The sequence below is a fragment of the Mustela nigripes genome, chromosome 9 (assembly GCF_022355385.1).
Source record: "Mustela nigripes isolate SB6536 chromosome 9, MUSNIG.SB6536, whole genome shotgun sequence".
NCBI lineage: Eukaryota > Metazoa > Chordata > Mammalia > Carnivora > Mustelidae > Mustela > Mustela nigripes.
The window spans coordinates 53637613-53662967 of record NC_081565.1 but is presented as its reverse complement, the minus strand read 5'-3'; the positions used below and the strand labels follow the sequence as shown (position 1 = coordinate 53662967).

At 36.9% G+C, this 25355-nt stretch overlaps 1 protein-coding gene across 8 annotated transcripts in view; it reads right to left on the bottom strand.

Annotated features, from left to right (window-relative positions):
- The window catches only part of NFIB (nuclear factor I B), a 436909-nt gene that overhangs the window by 38628 nt on the left and 372926 nt on the right, over window positions 1-25355 (bottom strand). For all 8 annotated transcript variants that reach the window (XM_059411619.1, XM_059411615.1, XM_059411616.1 and 5 more), the window contains exons 6-8: window positions 25006-25124; window positions 4183-4317; window positions 72-256 (exon numbers count right to left, since the gene is read on the bottom strand). In XM_059411619.1, coding sequence (XP_059267602.1) covers window positions 72-256; window positions 4183-4317; window positions 25006-25124 — 439 coding nt within the window. The remainder of the gene's footprint in view (window positions 1-71; window positions 257-4182; window positions 4318-25005; window positions 25125-25355) is intronic.

Sequence of the window (25355 nt, the reverse complement as noted above, 5' to 3'; positions counted from 1 at the left end):
GCTTCATGTCTGAGAGTCAGACCTGTTCCATCTCCCTTAGGCCCTCCTCTTATTCGCTCTCGCGTTTTTACCTGGCTGGTTTGCGGACTGGATGGGTCATAAGAAGGTACATAGTTCTTCAGAGTATCCTGAGGATTCAGGTGGGGAGGATATCTGATTGTTGGATGAGAAAAGTAGCTCGATGGGGCTGGCGGAAGAATAGCTTGTGTTGGAAATGGCAGCGGTGAGGGTGGCGGTGGAGTTCGAGTGGAGATGACTGCACGGGACACAAAAGGGGAGACTGAGGTCAGCTGTGGCGCCCGCCCCCCGGCACGCGCAAGGCTCGTCCCTGCTTCCCCGGGACCCACCCACTCGCTGATCCCCGCTGGCGGTAAGAATGCACAGCCCTGACCCCACTCTGGGGAACGAGCAATCTGGCTTCCCGGTCCTATGAACGCTGAACCCAGGGAAGATTTTCTTTTATGGGGGAAGCCAATATTTCATAAGAACGTTCCTTTAAGCAGTCATTTCCCATCAGAATACAATCTTTGATCAGCAAGTCTTTGTGTCTTAAGTCCAGACCAACTCGCAGAATTAATTAAAAGGCAGGGGCACACACAGACTCTCTACTGAAATTCAAAACAAAAGTGGACTCTGATTTTAAATAAATATTTTCCCTATACGTCCTAGAGTGAGGTAGGTTAAAAGAGAAGCCAATAATTAGGAAACAATAATGTGCTGAATAATTGTCTGATCATTGGACAAATGCTTATGAACATTTGATCATAGAGTTTGAGACCTCTTTTTCCTAATGAATTTGTTCCTTTCAAAACCAAAAGAACTCTATTCTGTAACTATTTTTTCTTCCTACTCTAACTTTTATTACATGTAGCTTAAAAGATGTTATTACGATAAGACTAAGAATAAAACCTCCAGAAATGTGAATTTAAATGTTCATATACTCATATTAACTATAAATCACATATTTTATAAAGGGAAATAATATATAAAACATATGTGATGTAGATGATGTTTAATTGTGCTGTAATTTTTCAGCATCAGTATGACCATAATTTATTTGGTCATATATTTGAAATATAATTCTTAAGTTTGAAATATGGGAAAGAATATAATTGCACAATCATTATCTCTATAATGTTGAGGAAAATAACCACATAAGTACAATTTAAGAGTACCAATGAATATATGTAGAAGTGAAGATTAAATGTCTGTTTCTATTTAATGTTTTGATCCAAATCATAGGAAATTACATATGATAAATGTTTAGTGTTTTATGAAAAAACTTAGCAAACAATATGAAAAATAAATTCTTTCCATGACCTATTAATGAAAATCATCTGGACTAACTTATCTCCAACTTTGTAATCATACACACACACACACACACACACACACACACACATATATATATATACACACACACACATACTTTTAAAGGGACATTTCTTATCTTCCCCCAAAAAAGCTTTTTTCAGAAAACACGAGAAATTAAGAATATATCTCAACAGGTCATAAATTCAATTTTATGGTCACAACTTTGCTTCCTGAATGTCCGGGTCACTCAGAATCTTCTGGACTGTTGTTACAATGCAGATTCCTGGGCCTAACAACAAACCTACTGGATCTTGAGGCCCTCCAGGGGTAAGGCACCAGAAAGTACAATTTGAACAAGTGCCTTGTGTGATCTTTCCACACACTGAAGTGTGTGTATCCTTTATCAAAGTGATGCATTTCAGAAAACAATTGTATAGTTTTTCAAATGGAACTTCTTTCTGACATACTACTTTGTTGAAGTAGCAGCCACATCTGAAAGTGTAATTTAAGGAGATGGAAACACCTAAGTTAAACTGAGCATCTTTTTTACTTGGTGTTGAAGTGTCCTTAATCTCAGCCAAATGAAGACCATGGTTAAAGACCATGTAACCATGATCTTCACTCACATCTACACAAGCCCTTGAAGGATATATACACACAGCTCCATCTTGGGCCCTCTGGGCTTTGAGATCAGTGTAGTTGGGGAAGAGATCTTTTTCAGGGGAGCCGGCACATATCAAGTCAGGGCTTAGGCTCTGGGCTCCCCTGTACGTGCTCTCAGAAGCTGTGGCTGGCTCAATGGAAGCTAGCAGAATGTAGTATTTCAAACTGAAAGTACAAAACAGCTACTTTGTATCAATAAAGGTCATTCTAGTCCTTGAAAATAGGAAAAGCAAAATACAGGCAGAAAATGTTTCCCTTCTTTATGAAAAAATTCATACATGCATACATGTATGTACATGTATTTCCCGCCTATGTCACTGCAAAGCCTTCCTAATTGCCTCCTTTCCTCCAGTCTTGCTTCTTCTGATACAGCCTTTATAGTCTCACATGAATGAATTTTGTAAAATGCCATTTCAAGCAGGTCCCTTCTCTCCTAAAAATCTTTCAATGGCTCCCCACTGCTTCTAGGTTAAAAGCCTAGCAACTTCACAGGTTTGTGTGGTCCTCAAGGGCTGTAGGGAACCTGCCCCGCCTCACTTCGGGGGCTTCATATGGCCACTCTCTCTTCCCAGGCCACATGGCGATATTTGTGGATCCTTGGATAGACGGCAGTTCCTTGTGGCAATGACCTTTCCCAACTCTGATTCAGGCTGTTTTCTCTGTCTGAAACAACCTTCCTCCTGCCTTGTTCTTCCTTCTTGTAGAGAACTCTCTCTCTAAACTTTAGAGAACACATCTCTTGCAGGCATCTAATCCTTTTCCAAGTGTCCACTCCTATTCAGATTTCATGCCTAGCTGATGTGCCTCGTCTTCCTGCTGGACCATGAGCTCTTTAAGGACAGAAACTGTCTCATGACCAAAGTGTTCGCCACAGGCCCCGATACATTACATATTGAGTAAGTATCTGGTTAAGGACCAAGGTGGAAGGCTTATCTAGGTTTCATTATATAAAAGTGTACTATTTAATTTTTTCCCAGTGTCAGGAATCTGAATATTTTAACCAGGTGTCATAATACATGAATGATTGGACTGCTACATGAATTTTGCTCAAATATCAACATTAGAGATCCATGAAATAGTTACTGACTTTTTTGACCTATTTTAGCAGTATGAACAATATAAATATAAAAATTTTATACTGCATTTGATTTGTATATTCCTTCTTAGTTTTATAATTTTCTTAGTGACAGCAGTAAAAACAGCAGTAAAGATATTTAAAGTAGCAACAATACTAATCAACATAAAAAGAAGACAAGGACTTTTTTAGAACTAAAGTTATATCTTTGAATAAAGGTTTAAAAATCAGATTGAATTTGTTTGAAAAATAAGAAATTGCCTATCTATAAATGTAAAGCAATAAGAACGTTGCTACAAATTATATATATATAGAAAATATATATATATAGAAAAAAAAAATATATATAGAATATATATATATAGAGAGAGAATATATATATATAATATATGGAACTTTCTCCACCAAAAATTCAGTATACTCCCTTCAACGGCTCAAGAATAATAGGTAGAAAGCATACAGTATTGTTTATTAATTTTATCTCATTTAAAATTTTTGAGAGGGGATTTAATTTAGTTGTTCATTCAAGTATATATGTGAAATACTGGTATTCTTTTTCCTATGTAAATTAAGATATTAGACATAATATCAAATATACTAGCCCACATTTATTTGTACACATAAAAAAGTGTCAAAAAACCTCTTTTATTTTTGTGATTAACTTGCCTCCTAAATAAGTAATTAAATATTGATTTTTGTATAGAAAATAACATCTATGGAAATAGTGTCTATATATCGTAATGCCTCTGGAAATGCTCCAAACTCAGCAACATACTTGAAATTCTGTCTTTCTTTACTCAAATATATAGAATGGGGACGAATCCTAAAGCTACAGTTAAGATGACTATGTACCTTCTAATTTCTTATCTATGTACTTTCTAATTTCTTGTGATTGTAATCTTTCCAATAAAGGCAATTAAAAAACATTCACAAATGTCATTTAATTGAATGCCGTGGAAATCTTTTTTCATATATTGGTAAGAAAAAAATACTGGATTGGCTCAGGACCCTCCCTCTTTCAGCTGAGAAAGTACGGCCACCACAGCTATCATTATAACTCTTGCTGCATCCCTGACAGTGAGCTCTGCCAGCAAGAGGGAGGCTTCTCCTCTACGCTTGAAACTCCTCACCACTGTGTGCAACTCCAGGGATTCCGGGATGATGGTGCTGGGGGAAAGTGCTCAGTCTTGGGGAAGAATCTTGTGGAGATGTAGAGCTGAACAGTGGCTTTTCAGGCTTCTTCATAGTAGTCGGAGAAGACATATCTGCAAAGGAAGAGGGAAAACCCCAAAGTTTATGACCTTCTTCAGCTATAAAATTCATGTTTCTCTAACAAGGGATCTCATTTTCCAACATTTCATTATTTCTGTACTTTGGCTCTTCTACAAAATATGCACCGAGGGCCAAAGACTCAGTTACATCGGAGATTTGAAATCTCTATCAGAAACAATCTCCACTGAAGTTAACACAACCCTTTATTAAAATTATCATCAGAATTATTTCTCCTACTAAATAAATCTTGAACTTTTGCAAAACTAAGTATCATGTTTCCCTTGGCGCCTTGGTTCACATCAAGGTCTTTTTTGCCTCAGCATTTCATTCTTAGATTTATACAATTCAGGGCTTTGTCTTTTGACCTGCTGACTACACTGTGGAAAAAAGAACGAAGAAAACCTGGTGCAAATGTGAAAAACAACCTTTGGGAAAGCTGGTAAGTCTATCATTGATTTAACATCTTCTACGGAAAACTCATTACTTGTTTAACAAAAAGTACATTCCTTAATTTGCTCACTCTGCAAGTATTTATTGGCTTCCTCTATTAGACAGGTAAAGTAAGGATGTTACAAAAAATACAAAATAGCTGCTGTAGGGATACTCACTGTCAGTGAAGAAGAAAATGATAAGAAGAAAATGGCTGTCAACAGTTGAGAGGGAGGAAGCGTGCTGAAAGCAAGGGGTGTTGTGGTGTGCTGTTTGCTGGCTTCACTGCACAGGGCAGTGACCACTTCAGCCTCCTCAGGTTAAGGAAGGTGCCTCAGTGGCACCATGTGTAAAATGTGGATGGGGATGACGTTCCCAGAGAGAAGAAACATTCCGAAGAAGGGGAGCATAGAATAAGCACGTGGTACAAGCAGTCTGCGGAGAGGGGAAGTACAGAGGTGGAGGACAGAGCAAGTAGCTGGCAGGACCCACACAGTGAGGGGCCATGGACTTTGTGTATAAACATCTGAATTCTTGCCCTGATTGGGTACAGTTATTGATGAGAAAATATGATCATACGTTTATAGTTTAAAGCCGCCCCTCCCAAAAGTACGTGGAGGATGAACTAGCCAAAATGGAGATAGCAATCATGAAAACCACTTGAGAAGACAGATTTATTAATACCTTCCTTCCATAAATATTTATTGAAGGCTTACTTTATTCCAGACACTGCACTAGTTGCTGGAGACACAATGGTGAACTAGATTAAGCATCAGGATCTACAAAACTTAAACTAGGGAGAGGATACACCCGAGTTAGAAAAAGGTAGAAAACAGTGTGACAATTGCTTTGGTAGAAAACACTACCATAATTATTGTACCAATTCAGAGCCAATCTATTTCACCTTTAGCCCATCTACACTCCCCTGTTTGGCTTCGAAGCAAACTGCAGACAGCACAGTATTTCATTTAAAAATATTTTGATTTATAGTTCTAAAAAAAGAAGTTATTTTTTAAAAACCTAAAACTTCATCATATTAAATATATATGCATGTATGTAACATTCATTTTTAATAAATACCCCATGGTGTTGTTTTTTAAAAAAGATTTTATGGGGGTGCCTGTGTGGCTCAGTGGGTTAAGCCTCTGCCTTTGGCTCAGGTTGTGATCTCAGGGTCCTGGGATTGAGCCCCACATTGGGCTTTCTGCTCCGCAGGGAGCCTGCTTCCCCCGATCTCTCTCTTTGCCTGACTCTCTGCCTACTTGTCATCTCTCTCTCTATCAAACAAATAAATGAATTTTTTTAAAAAAGTTTTTATGGTGCTATTAATATAAGAAACTAGTTATCATTATGATTTACCATTTGAAAAATTACATAAGCTCTGGTAAAAGCACCCAATAAAATTAAATATGTGTTTTTGGCACATTGGCACTTAAAGAATGGATATGTTACTGTTAAAACAGTAGACATCACATCTACAAAAGTGACAGGTGTCTTCATACCTAGAATCTGTGACTAGCTGGCTGTCACTGAACTATCAGAACTGCTGAACCATTTCCTTATATTTTTCTTGAGAAGTAAAAATGAAGAAAGGAAACTGCTAATGAAAGCACAGGAATTAATGCTGCTACAAAAAGGAGAAAAAATGTTGAGACCATTTAAAAACAGACCAAAAAAGTTCATTTCAGTGACGATACCTTCAAAATGCCAAAAATAATACTCAATTTCATTTAAGAGCTATGTGATTTTTGAAAGGTAACACTACAAATACAGGTTTTGGCCCACCAGAAGCTCATCATAGATAAATAAGTCTTTAGGAGTGGAAAGCAGCTTTATTCCATCCCTCGCTTTGCAGATAAAGTAATGTTTCTATGCCAAATTTTTAATTTAAAAGTAACTATTAGAAAAAGAAATCTATTGACACTCTTATTAAGCACTATTGCCTGTGCTTAAATACAGATCTCAAAAAAAAAATTAACCACTATAATCAGTTTCTAACGACTCCACTTCTAGGGGAACATGGGTGGCTCAGTTGGTTAAGTGTCCAACTCCTGGTTTTGGCTCAGGTTATGATCTTAGGGTCATGAGATCAAATCCCTCATTGGGCTCCAAGCTCAGCGAGGAGTCTGCTTGGGGGTTCTCACCCGCTGCCCCTCCCCAACTTGCACATGAACGCACAATCTCTTTCTTGTTCTGTCAAATAAGTAAATAAATCTTAAAAAAAAAAAAAAAAAGACTCCTGGTATGAGTAATAGAGCATTTACTATACATGATTGAAAAACAATGAAATATGACCAGAGTTTGGGAAGCAGAATGAGCGTTATTCTAGTTCTGTCATTTCTGGGGATGTTCAATCAAGGCTACTGCAAGTACTACAACTGTTTCCAAATTCTCATTAAACTTTGCTGGATTCACCTGAGTCACTTTCTGCAAAGAACACATAAATCAAGGGTGTTTGTCCTGCAGTTCAAGAAGATGGGTGATGATGTAATTTTTGAGAAATGAAGCCTCTGCATTTTCTTATTCAAAATAATTCACTTGGCTTTCCTGGGTAATTATTACAGGTCCATTTACTGATTGGGTTCTCCTTAGGCATACACCGAATAATACTGGTACCTTTGTGTTCAGAACACACAAAGGAATTACACAGGATAACACAGTAGAAACAAATAAAAATTCACTCTTCAAGTTCAAAAGGGACCACAAATTGTCTTCTCCTCAAACGCTCAAGTGAACTTATAACAGTAAAAATAAGAATGAGAAGATCCACCGTCCACACAGAAACTACTTCTTTAGGAACAGATAAAGAATGATATTGTAGACAGTGGCTGTCAAGCCACTGTCTTCCTATCAGACTAAATTTTCTTTGAGCCTAGTAATCAATGAAGATATACGGGTACCTAGCACATACAAGCTATATGCTAAGTGTGCAGGGGACACAAAGTGACCCCTTCCCCACCAAGGTCACCACAAAAAAAAAAAAAAAAAAAAAAAGAATAAAAAAATAAAATGTCAGTTATCTGGGAGGAGGAAGGGTAGAGTTTCTAGCTATTACATTTTAATCATGAATCAAACTTGTATTGTTTTGATTTTAATTTTATTTTGAATGTCTGCAGTCTAGTAGACCTCATGCCAAATGGAAAAATGATACTGTTTCTATTTTTAATGCACTTCTAGGCTACAGATATTAAAAAAAAATGTTTGAGGAATGAATATATAGGAGAGATGGTTTGATGACCTTTCTGTGGAGAAAAACAAATGTCATGCTTTTCACAGTGTATTGTCCCTCAAGACGGAAGAATAATACATAAAAAGATTAAGTTGAAAATAAGTTGAATAATAATAAAACTGAATAATATATAAATATATAATAAGTTGAATAATAATACATACATAATAATGCATACATTGAATAATACATGAAATAAAGAAGTTGGTAAGAGAAGCAAGATGATAAGAAGAGGATTAGCCGGTGTTTCTAGTGGTGGGAAGGAGGCGGTTGCTGGTGGTCCGTGAGAAAGAAGCAAAGGTCAGCACGGGCGTGCCATCAGACAAGGACATTTAAATTTGATTTGGAAAATAAAACTTTATAAATGAATTGATCTCAGGAGGGAAACGCTTCCCAAAAGCTCTCTATTTTTTTTTCCTTTTTCTGTTTCTTGTAGCTTCCACTCAACCTTTTTCACTCGAACCGGTTAAATAAAAAAATTTCCTGTCTAGTCTGTCTAGTCTCCTTGCAGGCCTTCCTCCTCACAGTTCATTATAAAAATAGTCGTGGAAACCCTCTCCTGCAGACAAGACCTTCCTCTCTTTAAGCTCTATGATGGCATCATATTTTTCTTTTCCTTATCATTCCATTTGTTTTAAACTTTAGCTAAACTCATTTACTTATGGCCTCCTGGAGGAGGAGGGAACAAGGAGGAATGTGCTTCTAACTCTTCCTTTGCAGATGACATTCCCTTGGGCTGGAAAATGATGTCTTCCTACCCTCTTATTCCAGCTACAGAACAGTATTTTTTTTTTTTAAAGATTTTATTTATTTATTTGATAGAGAGAGAGAGAGGAGGAAGCAGGCTCCCTGCTGAGCAGAGAGCCCGATGCGGAACTCGATCCCAGGACCCTGAGATCATGACCCGAGCCAAAGGCAGCGGCCCAACCCACTGAGCCACCCAGGCGCCCCAACAGAACAGTATTTTATCCACTGAACCAACTTGATTTATTTTCTCTTTAAGCATTCCCTCCTGGGATTGTGGAGGTCTAGATCTCCTTAATGATTGTGTGTTTGTGTCTGATATCTTTGGACGGATTTTTTTTATTATTTTGTACTTGTTCTATCCATAGAGTGAGAGAGAGAGAGAGAGAGAGAGAGTGTGTGTGTGTGTGTGTGTGTGTGTGTGTGTGTGTTTGAGTTGACTAATGGCTTATCTCCTACAGAAGATGATTTTATTAAATATGCAAAGACATATGTAGGCTGGAAGGACATGACCAGGAAGAGAATTTTTAAAAATTCTATAACCAAAAGACAGAAGAAGAGGTAGAGCAGACCCTATCAAGGCAGTGTATCTTAGAATCTCTTGCATGTGAAAGCAGGTGGATGGCGAATTGATAACTGGTATATAAGATGAGTAAAATAACCTATTGGTATATCGTCAAATGCACCATCCCATGAGCAGAGACCACTAGATGAGAAGTAACTGAATGTAAATTAAAAAAAAAAAAAGGGAACAGAATCAGTTACTGTGTTTCTAGGAAGGGCAAGGCCTCAAGTTCAAGATGTTGAATAAGACCACCTGCTCCCTGGCTTGGAGATCCTTAGAGCTCAGCAGAGAGGACGGACATTACAAATACAAACACAAAACGTCATTAATTGCAATCGTGACATTAGCTTGTAGAGAAGATTCTTCTTCAGAACAGAAGTCACTGAGGCTAATTTAAAAAAACAAAGGAAGATCACGTTGATGGCGTTATCCTTCATTGTCTATACCCTTGTTTAGATTTATAATCGGACAATTAGCCATGGCTTTAGCAACCAGTTGTGAAGTTAAATACATAGTAAAAGACCACCATGTAAGAAGAAGTTCAACTTTTATGAGTAGGTTCATTTAGATTCAAGCATAGCTTTACATAAGAATTTTGCAAAATCAAGTCCTCCCATAATTTTTACTAGCCATGGTATAATTTTTTTGGCACTGGGATATACATACATCCTGAGCCCTGATGTGTCATTCACTTTGCAGCATCACTTCAAAGAGATAAAGGCTTAAGCAAATAAAGAGTTAGATCAACTCATCTCCCAACAAGGTAATTTCATCTACAAAGGAAGAACGTTGCTGTGAAACACAGCGTATGCACTCGACTCATCAGCAGCTTGCACAAATGGCGCTCCAGATGTATATCTGTTCAAGTCAGCCCAAGGCAACAATTTTGATCAATTCTAATGTGATAAAATGCTGCAGGGAAAGTGTGCAGAAACGTGTTTACGTCAGCCCTTAATTAAACTGTTGTTCACTTCCAAAGAACCTTAGGAAACACTAATGAGACATGAGTTTTGGCAATTTCTTCATCAAAGCAAAGACCCCTTCCTCAGTCTGTAGCAGCCTGTCATCCAAGTCGCTCCCGGGATAAATGTCACATGGCACTCCAATCAGTTAGCCACCTGTTAGTAGAACTCCACTGAAGTCAACTAGTGATCTAGGGCAAGCTCAAACAGCCACCTTAACACCTGCCTGTCTGGGACACCTGCTCCTTTTCCACACAGAGGAGAGCAATATGTTATCTTTTCCAATATGCTGGAGTAGACTGAGGTTACAAATCGAATTTCTATCACCTACATAGAAAACACATCATTTTCTGGGACACCTGGGTGGCTCAGTTGGTGAAGCAGCTGCCTTCGGCTCAGGTCATGATCCCAGTGTCCTGGGATCGAGTCCCACATCGGGGTCCTTGCTCACAGGGAGCCTGCTTCTCCCTCTGCCTCTGCCTGCCTGTGCTCGCTTTCTCACTCTCCCTCTCTCTTACAAATAAATAAATAAAATCTTAAAAAAAAAAAAAGAAAACGCATCATTTTCTTTAAAAAAAAAAAGAAAAGTTTATTCTTCTTCCCTATAATGACACTTATGGTTTACAACTATTTATTTCAAATCAATTACATAAGAGCACAGAAGAATTCTTGAATTTCTGGAAGCTATTAATTTCAGCATGGCATAACAATAAATTAAAATATATTAACTGTGCCATTCCTATAATTTAGAAAAACACATTTCTATCTAGTTAACAAAGAAGCAAATTCAAAGTAATTTTTTAAAATTCAAAGTATTTTAATAGTCGGATCCTTTCCATATTCTTAAATTGTCTTTCTTATTTATACACCACGCTTGTAAACAAGTCCAAATGAACCCTCGAGGTGCAAATCATCATTTGCTGGCTTCTTGTGGTTTCCAGTATTTAAGGTTAAGATGTGTTTTATTAGGAAGTGCTTAAAAAGCCATCATCATTGTTTAAAATGTCTTCTTTATTTTTTACATTATCAAGCTGCTGAGAAAATGTTACAGGATTCTCTTTTTTTTTTTTTTTTTTTTGTAGAAGGAAACTCAAGGCACAGTGAAAACAGCAACAGGGAAGCTTTTGTTACCCTTGAGACACTTTGGGATGAGCAGGAGAGAGACCAAAGAAGGGAAGTGCCTATGTGGTAACAGTTTTTCAATGGTCCCATGACTAAGATTTGACAAAATTGTGTTATATTGACCAGTCTTACCCAGGTAAGACCTCTCATAGTTTTCTAGGTTTCCTTTTTTTTTTTTAAGAAAGTTCTAGACTTTCATAGATTTTTTTTTTCTAGAGGTTGAGAAATTTATGAAAACTCCGGACCCAGGAAACCTCCTCAGAGACAGTGACCAAATCCACTGCCGAATGAGGCTAAGGTGGTCAACACATCCATCACTCCGCTGAAACTGTCAAGTAACACAAAACACGGGGAGTGAAAAATGGACTTCAGCTAAACGGAATCTCCGTTGTCCATTACACTGCCAAGGTGGCAGCTGGACGACAACACGAGAAAGGACCGAGCTATCTGCATAAAATAATAACACTATTTATAAGACATGAGAGGCTACCACATCTAGGGTGTGGGACCAGTTCAGGGACTAGAAATCTGATACTTTCACATCAGGCCATAAATCCAGAGTCAGTCCTGAGAGAAGGAAACAGCTTGGGCCCTGTGCCCAGAGGACAAGGAGAAAGCAAGGAACAGGGATCTGCCAAATGAATGCTCCCAGAGACCAAGGATTCTCGTCCTCTGTTTTTGCCTGGGGGAAGTTTAGAGGTTATTTATAACCGTAAAAGTGTTACATTTATCAAGCCTAGGAGATTCCAGCCCAAAGTCCTGAAGTACTTATTTCTGGTGTTTCCTTGGGGACAACCGAGGGGATCCTTGCCTTAACAAATTCTACCAACAGATAAAGGAGTGTGGGCGGGAAAGTGTCCTGAGGGAATGTGGCCTCGAGCAGAAGAAGGGACACAGAGCCTGTGGGCTATATACCTACACCTTGAAAGCTTCATACAATCCCTGAGGGAAGTTACTGTCTCCATGTCCCCATTTTTTTCCACTTAGAGCTATCCTGGCTCACGGGGAAGAGAATACGAGGTGATGCACAATGGTTTCAGTGGAAAAGACATGACAAAAAAGAGGTGCAAAGGTAGAGTCGAAAAGCCATGGAGACCTTGTTCTTTAAATATATTCCAGAGGAGATATTTAAAAATTGCTTATAGAAGGGGAATCTGGGTGGCTCAATCGCTTAAGCCTCTGACACTTGATCTCGGCTCAGGTCTTGATTTCAGGGTCGTGAGTTCAAGCCTTGCATTGGGTGTGGAGCCTACTTAAAATAGATAAATACAAAAAAAAAAAGATAAATACAGGCGGACAGACAGGCAGACAGACATAAATATTGCTTATAGAGCCATGTGCTACATTTAAAAATTACGGATACGACAGTGCAGTTAAACCAATAGTAGGAATGTAAATTAATAAGACCTTCCTAGATTCTGTACCAATAATTGGTCAATAGCTTTAGAAATGGACGTTTAACTCAGTAATTCCACAGTAGGAACATATCTATTCCTTTAACAAAATGTCACTATCTACTTGGTCACATGGTACCAGGCAGTATGCTAGGTTTGGGGACAGTGAGTAGAACTAGACAGGAACACAATAATCAAACTGCATCAAGCACAAGGATCCCCATACCATGATGATCACTGTGTCTTTATTATATAAAAACCTGCAAACTACTTACACATCCATAAGCAAAGGAGACATTTAAAAGTGTGTAATACACGCAAGGATGACATATTATGAAGCCATCATAAAGAGGAAATTCAATGACATGGTAAAATACCATTATATTATAGAAATCTGTGTGAGTGGCTCAGTGGGTTGAGCCTCTGCCTTCGGCTCAGGTCATGATCTCAGGGTCCTGGGATCGGAGCCCCGCATCGCATCGGGCTCTCTGCTCAGCGGGGAGCCTGCTTCCTCCTCTCTCTCTGCCTGCCTCTCTGCCTACTTGTGATCTCTGTCAAATAAATAAATAAATTCTTTAAAAAAAAATCTATGTAATAGAATTATTGGGGGCTTTTATTTTCTTTTTATACTGACAGCTTTTTTTTTTTTTTTCAAAACTCCCATAAGTAATTTTTACTGTTACAATAAACAAAGGTAAATTACATATTTGGGGGAAGGGGAACACTGACTGTGGCTCCATGAAGTATTATAACTGGGTAGACAATGTTGGATCTTGTTATTTCTTTCTTTTCTTTTTTAAAAATTTGTATTTATTTATTTGAGAGAAAGAAAGAGCATGAGCAGGGGGAGGGGCAGAGAGAGGGAGAAGTAGACTCCCCACTGAGCAGGGAGCCCTATGTGGAGTTCAATCTCAGCACCCTGGGACCATGACCTGAACCGAAGGCAGACGCTTAACTGACTGAGCCACCCAGGCACCTCTCATTATTTCCTTCTTAAAGTAAGGAAATGCCTTATTGGTCTTAAGAATTTGATGTTGCAAAAGTATACAATGAAATGCTTAAATGTAACATTTGCAATTTAGTTGGCTAAAGGCAAAACAGTGTATTTTTGAAAACACAAGTGAAGAAAAGAGAATATCTGAATATCTGTTTCTAAAGACTCTTCTAGATGTAAAATTTTATGATTGTGTGGCAAATGCGAATTAAGTCCTTCCCACACGCTCCAAGTTAACAAAAAGCTCGGAATGTTATGACAAGACATATGGACTTAATCCCACTACAGTAGTTTCATGATGATGCCAGATGATTCAAAAAAATAATTAGCTGCCATGTTAAGAAAGTATCTCCATATATATATATATATATATATATATATATATATATTTACATTTATGACACTCTAAAATAACTCCAAAAAACGGCAAGCTACGTTAAGGAGAGATAAGATAGCATCTTCAATTAAATTTTTCAATCTTTTTTTTTTTAAAGTGAAATCAGTTCTTTAAAGGAGAAAATATGGTAGACTTTGTGTTAAATAAATGAAAATTCTTACTTTCATCATTGAGTTATTTAATCTTAACTCCACTTGGGCATATTACTGTATTCTTCAGCAGTTTAAAACATTTGTGATAGTTTAAACCTCTCTCTATTGTGTATTTCAATCCATGCACACAGTAAGCTGCATGTTACTACAAGTCTCTATTTATCACCCCTCTCCAAAGGGAAAAAAAAAAAAAGTCTCCAGGCTACACCTACACCCAATACAAAGTTAAAACTCAAACCTCTTTGAAGCTCACAAACACCTTCCTGAGACATTAAAAAAAGAAAAAGAAGGAAAAACAAAAAACCTTTGAATAATGAACAACAGTGCTAAAAGAATAAATACTGAATAAATGAAAACTGCTTTTTAAAAAACACTTCAAAATGCTTTTGTCCATTAAGCAATTTCATTTTAACAGACAGACAATGACAAAGTGTCTTGAGTAATGTCAGAAAACCTCATTTGAAAGAAGGAAAAACACCCCATGATTATGCAGGGTTTGGAGTATATTTTAGTCGCTTATTAAATATTGGCATAGGTAAATAGCTTCTATTCACTATGCCTCTGGGGAAAACCTCTTGGCTATAGAGGCTTATTAGTGTTAAGCATCTGAGAGCCATGGACTATAAAATAAAATCAATACCGTAACCTTAACTGTAAAAGTCAGAAAGATACTGGAAGAGTTCTAATTTAACAAGATTACAGATGAGATTTTAGAGGAGAACATTTGGGGAAAAGCCATGCATTTAGAAACATTTATGCTACAAGACATCTCAAGGTTTCTGTTGTTACTAATGCTGTTATTATCCGTGCTGGTAATGGTTAGGGTTGATTTAACTGATGTGTTACTTTAGTGGATTTACAGGAAAGTCCTAGAAATGATCTGGAACTTATTTCAAATAAAATCATTAAATTGAGGTAGTAAACTAATTGCTTAGGAACAATTATGATTTGATGTGGTTTAGTGTGGTAGAGGGAAAAAAATCACGAAAATGTTAAGGTCGTTAGTTCAGCAGCTCGATGCAAATATGATTACTCTGCACAATATTCTATTTCTCTTAATGGAAAAGTAGTCAAAACCGGTATAAATTGTAGTGTTTAGGTTCAACCTAAATCTATATTTTTCCTCTAACAAATGTAAATGAAGAAAAAAAGAACATTCTGTCAATGAAATTACTATGATGGCATATTTATTATCTTAATGGTTTTAGAAATCACGTGAAATTGATCAGTAACAAAACCTCTATTTAGTAATGGACCAATTACATTTGTGAGATAATGTCAATGAAACAGAATATTGTCACAGGATAATGGTCTCCTATTGCTACATCCCTAGTCATTTAGAGAAAATAAATGTTGCCGTCTGGCTGAGTCATTTATTTTCAAAGTAGGAGACACTGATCCCATAACAAGGTTCTGTTATAATAACTCAATCTCTATCAATCATTTGCTGTACCAGGATGGCGCAGGACAGGACATGTATTTTTAAGAGCTGCACATTCCTCAGCTATACAAAACATATGGTGCCTCCAAGCACATAAACAGCCCAATTATTGCATTATTCAAAGAGAGTATTGAAAATAAACATTTTTTAAAAATTAGGAATCGGAAAACTTTCTGAATTTTCAAAAAAGAGCCATGTTAATGAGAGCTTAAAGACTCAAGTAACTGGAGATCTAAAAATTCTTTGATTCAGGTAATTTAAAAGCTAGAGTTTGGGACCTGAAGAGACCTTAGTATTTAACTCTGTTATTTTACAGATGAGAAAACTCAAAATTTCCTGAAATTAAGTGTATTTCTCTGAGGCCACACTAGTACTTGGACTTTCCAGGTCACCATTATTGTGCTTTAAGCATAAAGCAAAAAATAAAAACATAACTATTATATATATTTATATATTATATATTTTTCATATATGTATTTAAATATACCATATATCACATATATCTGTATGTATCATATATCACTTATATATTTATATATCATATATATTTATATGATATTCAAGACTTTAGGATTATTTCTTTATTTTTATCTTATTTCCTTTTTTTTTTTTAAGTAAGCTCTAGGCCCAACACGGGGCTTGAACAGATGATCCCAAGATCAAGAGTCACATGCTTTATCAACTGAGCCAGCCAGGTGCCCCAAGACTTCAGGACTTTATTAACAACATGTCATTATTAAATGGAAATGAGATTCCTAACATGAGTCCAGTCCAAGGACTGCATTCGTGAATCCCTGGAGTCCATGAACCCTTCCGATGTTATGTGCATTTATCTGTATTTAAGTTTCAAACACTGCGGCGGAGGGGGGGTGCATAATAGAGGTTTTATAACTACTTTGCAAATCACACCACAAGGCAGTGCATATAGTATGTGTTCTATAGCTAAATGAACAAGTGTTCCCATTCTACCTCTGCTACTTATCATCTGTGTGATTTATGTCAAATCTCTTAATCACTGTAGTGATTAGTTTAATGAACTGTTATTTTTTTTTTTAATAGGATTGCAAAGCAAAATACATGTGAAGTCTTGGCCCAGCCCTCAAGGGTAGTACGTGCTCAATAAATGATAGCCAAAAATGGCAAGGGGATCTGGCTTTCCTCACTGATAGGTACTTAACTGCAGAAAGATTTTAAATATCTGCGGTTCCTTCAACAAATAAATGACACAGAAAAGGGGGTTACTGCAAAAATAATTAATAAAGAAAAATAGTTACTATAACTATCATAGGTTAAAAAAGGGCTGAAAACACAAATACGGTAAATGGACCATTTGGGATCCTCATTGAAACAAAACGGCCCATAAGATATTCTGGGGCTTCTGAACATGGAATATATATTATGTGGTATTAAGGAATTATTGTCATGTTTGTTACATTGAAAATAGTATTGGGGTTGTGTTAAAAATAAAAGCCACTGTCTATTAGAAATACTTAGAAGTATTTTATTTATAAGTAAAATGACATAATGTCTGGGATTTACTTTTAAGCAAACTTCAAAAAACTGACAAGACAGTAAATGTAGTAAGATTGGCAAAATGTTGATAACAGTTTAAAGCTGGGCACATTCAAATTCCCTTTATGATGCTCTCTGCTTTAACATTTTCCATAACAAGAAAGCTTTTAAAACATTAGGCTTAAACATTCAATTCAAAGCTCTTCTCCACAATTATCTATCTCAAGCACTCATAGATTCAGTTTTTTGTATTTTTTTTTTTAGTTCTAAAACTTTTAATCATGACACTAAGATTAAGAGATTTTTTTTTTTTAAAGCAGATAGATGTTTTACTATCTCAAAATTTTGTTTTGACAATTCTTCCGGAACTCTGAAAACTAGTTGAAAAATCACAAAATCACAAAATCACCTCTATGATCCCATTTTAGTTCCAAAGAGCTAACATTCATGAAACTCCATAGAAAAACTATCTGCCAGTATTCAAATTTTCCTATTTCTCCATTTCTCCCTACATACATATTTATTCTCTAGATGGGTTGCAGGATAACATGGGGGGAAAAAACCAGCTTTTGAAAAAGAAGACCTCGGCTCTGTTATTCATCATCTGGAGGCATTAGACAAGACAGACCCTTATGGATCCTTAGATGGTTAGCTGTGTAAAATAAGGAGCCTGAACCACATTCTGCTCAATGTTCTTATAATCTGTGTGTTCTATCTCTGAATAATCAATCTCTTAGTGTATACGATATTCGTCATACACTAAGTCACTCAAAAGAAACTGACTTTCTAAACTACTTCGAAATAAACTTTAACATGACATCAATGTATAAAAGGGGTAGAAATAAAATCTTTTACCACTCCAAGAAACTTTGCATGGCACGCTTTTATACTGAAGTACACTGTCTCCCATGGGTTTTTCACTTTCCTATTGTAGGCTGTGTTCTATCAATCTAGAGATCCAGCATTAATAGCAAGCTGTTATTTTTCAAACTCATTATCCATTGTGGTTTTTCTGCAAAATGCTACATTTTTTTTAAAAGATGTTATGTATTTATTTGACAGAGAGTGAGAGAGAGAGCGAGAAGAAACACAAGCAGAGAGAGTGGGAGAGAAGCAGACTTCCTGCTGAGCAGGAAGCCAGATGTGGGACTTGATCCCAGGACCCTGGAATCATGACCTGAGCCAAACAAAGGCAGACGCTTAACAACCAAGCCTCCAGGGGCCCCTACACTTTCAAATCATGAAGTCTCCAGAGCACTGAAATAGGAGTATAATTTTCCCCTACTAAGTAGTCTTGGTCCTTCTAACATGGACGCAGGTTTGCCCCATCCAAAACGTTCTTCCTGGTTAAAACGCACGAAAGGAACATAAGCTTCTGTTAGTTAGTAGGCAAATGTGAGGAATTCTGACAAAAGCTTTCACCAATAATTTATTGTTTTCCTTTCTGTCTGAAGGATGCTCCTGTTGTGAATTTTCAACTACAGCAGTGTAGCTAAAGAAAATGAAATACGTTATGACAAAAACATTCTTGGAGTTTGCTCTCCAGTGGCATCATGATGCATGGAGAGGTTCATGGAAAGTTTGGCAGGAACTGTAAATCGTTCACTTTCGATATGTTCAATAATAGGTTAAACAAAACAAAACAAAAAAAACCCCACAAAACTTAAAAATTGTGATTGAACGTTAAATTCAAACCATTTCTTTGCATGTATTCATCAAAAGCACTTGTATCTCTGATTTAGTCTGGCTCAAAATTTGATATTTGAACATTTGACATTTAATCCTTGTGATACAAACCTTAAGAATGTAAGGAATTGTTGGTGTTCTCTCTGGGTCCCAAAGGGGGCTTAAAAATTCTTCCAGGAAGATTACTAAGCATTTGCCTTGCCATTTGCTAGGACTTCATTTAATGTGAGGAACTCCCACACAGAGGTTATTCAACTATTTGTATAAGCTGCTCATTTACCCAGCTCCTAGGTTTCTACAGACATCTTGAGATTCTATCAATTATCAGACTGTAGTTTGGGTTAGAACACTGTTCTCCAAAATTTGAACCTAGAACTTTCCTCCTTATGGATTCTTTTTTTTTTTTTTTAAAGCTTTTATTTATTTATTTGACAGACAGAGATCACAAGTAGGCAGAGAGGCAGGCAGAGAAGAGAGAGAGAGGGAAGCAGGCTTCCTGCGGAGCAGGGAGCCCGATGCGGGGCTCGATCCCAGGACCCTGAGATCATGACCCGAGCCGAAGGCAGCAGCCCAAACCACTGAGCCACCCAGGCGCCCTGTCCTTATGGATTCTTGAATGGAAAAAAAAAAAAAAAAGGAAATAAAAAAGAGGCCCTAAAGTCACAAACTTAAATGCAATCAAGCAATTTCCACTCATGGAGAGTCACACTGATGGCGCCCAATAGGACATTAAACATTCTACAAATTCAATAATGAATGAAAAAAAGTTTACATTTTCATTCAGATAGAATTTTCCAAACCCAGCCGAATCTTCTTGTGCCTTGTATGCTAAGTAACATTCCTTAAACTCACACTAAGAAATGTTGATTTCTGATTCTAAGTTTCCTGTGCCTGGTTGAACTCATGATGCTGGGCCAGCACTATTATTCTCCAGTCCGTGTTCCCTGTAGACTTTTGGTTTAATTCATTGGCTATTTAACATTGCAACCTCATAGAACGCTACCAAGTGCAAACTGACATTGAGCCCAACATCTAAAACTATATTACTAATGAGAATATTTGAAAAATGAATACTGAATGAGAATATTGAAAAATTATTAGAAAGAAACCTCTAGGGCTCAGAAATCTATTATGATTTCAAAAGACTAATGGAAGAGACTTATTTATATGACAGAACTGTAAATTTTTTAAAAATTAGTGTTAGCATTATTTCCTAATACTCCCAGCAATCATAACATGATGCCTAAATATTGGTTATTTGACAGTCCAGTGTGCATTTCTAAGCTACCCTTAAAATTGCAATTACATACCAATATACCTACCTCTAAGTAGTGCCAGTTTGTGCTAACATACCAATTCATTGATTTTTACATAAAGATTTACTTCTCATAGTGCTTAAAAGTAAGCTAGTTCTAAAGCATGGAGACAGTCTCCTCCTAGTTTGGCTTACTTGATTTATTCTCTGTTAAGAACCTTTATTCATAAATAGTAAAAAAAAAAAATATTTTTCTGCTCAGCAGGTCAAGGGTTGGAAATTTAATTTATTCATATTTATGTGCCCAATGCCTAGAAAACTTCCTGGCAAATAATAGGCATTTGACAAATGTTAATTGACTCCAATGATCCCAAACCCTAAATGTGTAGGAATTAATAAAATTTTACTGCATACAAAGTCTTTTTGAATTTACATTTTATAAAACTAAGATTACAAGTTGTTTAAATATTCATCAGACTGAGAAGCTGCTAAATTTTCCATTTAAAAGCCCAGCTGTATACGACAAATATATTTACTGTATCATAAGTGTCTATTAAATAGAGTTTCGGGAGCCTCAGATGCAGGCCTAGATGAACTGGCAGTGATAGGTGCTGATATTGATAAAGCACTGCTTCAAATGCCCAAGCATACCATCTGTCAGTCTGTGAAATTCCTAGGCATTAACATAAAACAAGATTTAGTCCCCAAAAGTAATTTGAATTGGAGGAAAACAAAGACCCACTTCTTATTTTTCCTCTTTTTTCATAAATTACAAAGAAGCACTCTGATGATTTTGAGAAAAGCATACCAACTAGAAATTGAGTCTCAGGAGGAAAAAAATAAAGGTACCGGTCTCAGATGGTGTTTTTTTCCCGTGGTCTTGGAATAAAGGAAATTGTCAGCATGCACACTGATAAGCTCATTTGGTTCTATTAATTTAACCATTAAAATTGAAAATGGTGGAACACTGTATCCAAAAAACCCAAAGTTTTCAATAGAGGTAGAAGCAGTCAGGAAGTTTAAAACTAGGAAATTCATAGAGAACATTAAGGAGGAAAAAATACTCCAGAATCTAAGAAAGGAATATAACAGTGGCTATACAGTCCTTTGTTAGTAGCCAGTTTCCTGCTTCTTTCCCTTCTCTATGTGTAAAACAACACAAATAAAAATGTGGGTATTACATAATGTCGATGTTGATAAATTTAATTTCCCTCACTGAACATCAGGGGAAACGTAAGCAAATTTTACAGATTCCTACCAAATGTTTAATGCTCAGTCTTAAAATGTTCATGTCTTTATTCTGCAAAATTAGAAATTGTAATTCTTTTATGACCAGGACATCGTAATTTTTCTGCGTTATGGGTAAAAAACAGAAAACAAGAAACGAACATATGAAGATAACTAATTATGTTTATAATACCCTAAAATAAAGATACTTTGTCTGGGCACCTGGGTGGCTAGGTGAATTAAGCCTCTGCCTTCGGCTCAGGTCTTGGTCTCAGGCTCAGCAGGGAGCCTGCTTCCCCCACTCTCTCTGACTGCCTCTCTGCCTACTTATGATCTCTGTCTCTGTCAAATAAATAAATAAAATCTTTTTTTTTAAAGATACTTTTTCAATTAAATTATTAAAAGGTACATAAATTTTAAAAGGTACCATAAATATTTGTCATTACATGAACCTAGATTTTGTGTTAAAAAATTGCCTAATTACTTTTGAAAATAGAATGAATATATTAGTTTGGCTATCTTATCTCCTTCATTTTAGCCTAGTTGGAAACAAAATCTCGGTGGCTTAGATTGGTGTTTCAGATTATAAGGAAAAGTAGAATGCCACATATTGTCCATAACTTTGCTATCTTTGCTTCTTCGATTTCAAAAATCAGTGTTGCTAAGGGCTATGGCAAAAGTAGATTTAAATACAAAGTCAACACTACCAGAATAAGGCATACCCAGGAAATAATAAATGTTAAATTTTAAACACTTCTGCCAGTTATAAACAGAAGCATATTTTAATCAACCAATAAGTAGTTATTGATTACCAATTTAGTACAGGGCTTTGTGGGAGAAACAAGTAAAAGACACATACCAAAGCTATTACAAATATCGAGTGAAACTCAACATGCCCTTTAGAACCCCTTCGTGACAGCCAAGTGTGTCTGAAGAACATGTGAAGACAGACAAGAACAACCATGGGGCATTTTATTTTCCAAATTTTAAAAAAAGTAATTTTCTAAGAACAAAAGGACGGCATCTGGCTTAGCAAATTTATAAAGATAGTACTGTACATCCCTCATTTTTTTATTGTAGTGCAAGACTTCTTCCCACAATGGCTTATTGTGCACATAACAAAGTCTTCAGGGTCTTGAGAATTAAAGTGACAGAGTTTTTTTTAAGCACACTTGAGAATGTATCATTCTTCCTGACTCTTAATAAAATATGCCCTCACAGACTTCTCCAGTAATTCTAGTCATCTTGACAAAAGAAAATCACCAAGACAATACGACGATTTTACAAAGAGAAAGAATGACAGTTTCCCTTCTACTTTTCAAAAATGTTTTATAATATGATTTGAGATTGCCTTTACTCAATAAGCTGAAATAGGAATCAATTTCTACAAAGTGACACTCTCTATAATAAAGAACACCTACACTTCTGAACAAGACACCCGTTCCCACACATTCACAGTGTTATTATTATTACCATTAGAATCTTTCCAGAATAATTTTCTCCAGAGGAAAATATGGCTTTGTTTAAAACAAACTGACAATGCAAGTTAAACAAGCAATAAAATAGAAAGCGTTGAAGGTTTGGTTTTTATTCTTACTTCTGCAAGTCTGGTGAAAGTTCTCGCCTTCATGAATGAGACTGATATTCTGCCTATCAATGTTTCATTTGTCCAAAAGATAACTTTTGTGCCCCTACTATGCACCAGGGTGCTGTTACATAATAGCCAAATCCATAAGGTCCCTGCCTTCATAGTGCAGATGGGCTTAGACAATGAACCCCACAAACAAGTACATAACTATTTATTATGAGAACAATGAAGGAACACTACTGGGTGTCAGGAGAGGAAAACAGGAAGACTGGATTTAGATCGAAATTCCTCAATTTAGGCTGGGGCTTAGAAGATGCCCCCCAGTTTTTGAGATGAAGAGTTAGCAGAGGATAATTCCAGAGGGCGTGGGTGAGAGGAAGGTCTTGGGTTCTGCCTTCCCAAATATTAACAAAGCAACAAGCTAAAGTGCAGAAAACAGCAGCAAGGAACAGGGCCTGCCCCTCCTATGAGAGGATTCTGATTTTCTCCTAAGAGGAGTGGGAAATTACTGAAAGATTTATGCACTGGAGTAATACGTTGTTACCATGTTTTATAGAGATTTTGTCTACCGTTTGATTAATAGATTTGGAAAGGCCAGGGGTTGGGTGGGGGGAGGTCATCTCAGAGCCCAAACTCTTCCAGCTGGTTTTCAGATCCTTCCACAAAATGACCCATCACCTCTCCCTAATTCCTTACACAGAGAGAGCCCAGCCTTGGTGTCCAACATGGCCACTGTGAAACTTACGCTGCCTTTGGCTATGGTTTTCTCTCTGACAACTCTGCTCCCTTTTTCACCAGTTAAAAAATATCACCATGCTAAAGGAGACCCACCGGACTCAAAGTCCAATTCCTCCGTGAAGATTTTTCACTTTTTTTTTTTTCCTAGTGGAATATTTTTTTTTTTAAGAAGGTGCCGCAACTCACAACTCACAACTCACAACCTTGAGATCAAGACCTGAGCTGAGATCTGGAGTCAGTTGCTTAACCCCTGAACCGCCCGGTGCCCTGCTGCAAATGCAGAGTAATAAACATGTCCTGAGTAAGGAACTGATTTGGGCTTGAACTGCTATGCTTCGGTTATCTGCCTCCTGAAATAACCCAGTGTACTGCTCCCCAGCCTTAGAAACATACACTCAAGGCATGGGCTAAAAACCATTGATAAAGAGACTTTTCTTTTTTACATTTTTAGTAAACTGTAAAATTTTATTCAAAAGACAATTTTCAATTATTATTATTTTATTTTGCTGTTGATAGAAATTGTATTTGCACATAATCATATCAACAAGACACTGCAGTTAGTTAATATTTTTTTTTATTTCTGTGCTTACTAATCTCCTGCTGGTTGCGGCAAAAAGGCAGGAGGATGTCTGATAAAATATATTTAACCTGACAGACTTTTAAGAACAAAAAAGAGCTAAAAGTTTAGATTTAGAGAGCCAAATAATACCTATGGAGTTATATTTTTTCCCCCAAGGCTGCCCTACAACTGGGTCATAGTTTCACCTAGAAGGAACAACCAGATTGACTTAGACGTGATGTCTGTGGCATCACAATTGAATTTATTGTTTAGGCTGTACCTACTTCCAAAGGGAATTATGTCTTCCTTTAGATGGGAACAGTCAGTAACTGTCTCCTGCAACCTGTTGTAAGTGTGGGTCCTCCCTGAAACACCCATACAGAGTAGCAGACTGATCTAATGGGAGTCGCAATTTATGATTTGGCTGCAATCTGGCCAACGAAAGCAAACAAACCACAGTTGGTCACATGTGTGATTGGGGATTCTAAGAGATCATTCTGTCAGGGAGAATTTTTGTAACTGTGGTGACACGTGACGAGTACATTATCTTCGAAATAATTTTACTGCCATCATTTTATGAAGAATATATCTGTAGCGACTCAATGATGAAATTTTGACTAAAGGAAACTTTGGAAACAAGCTGACATCTTACTCTAATGTCCCCCGAGGAATCACCTCATCCCTTACCTTGATCTCTTTCGTGCCATGTTCGGCTTCCAGCAGCTGGTGAATTCGGAGACGGATAGAAGTCTCCTGTAGGACTTGGTTCCATATTTTCATCTATGGATATAGTTTTGGGTCTTTTGCTGTTAAAATATGACAACAGTTGCTTTAATGGGATGTCTAAGGAGGTGTGCAGCAGATGAAAATACGTAATTTGAGAAAAGTCTTACTAAGAAAATTTCCATAAACACAAGTAATAGCATTTCAGTATCTTTTCTGAAACAATGGAGAGCATTCCAGACTTCAATAGGAGTAGCAAACACTTCTAGTTGTACATGTCATTTATTACACCATATTATACCTATACATGCCTA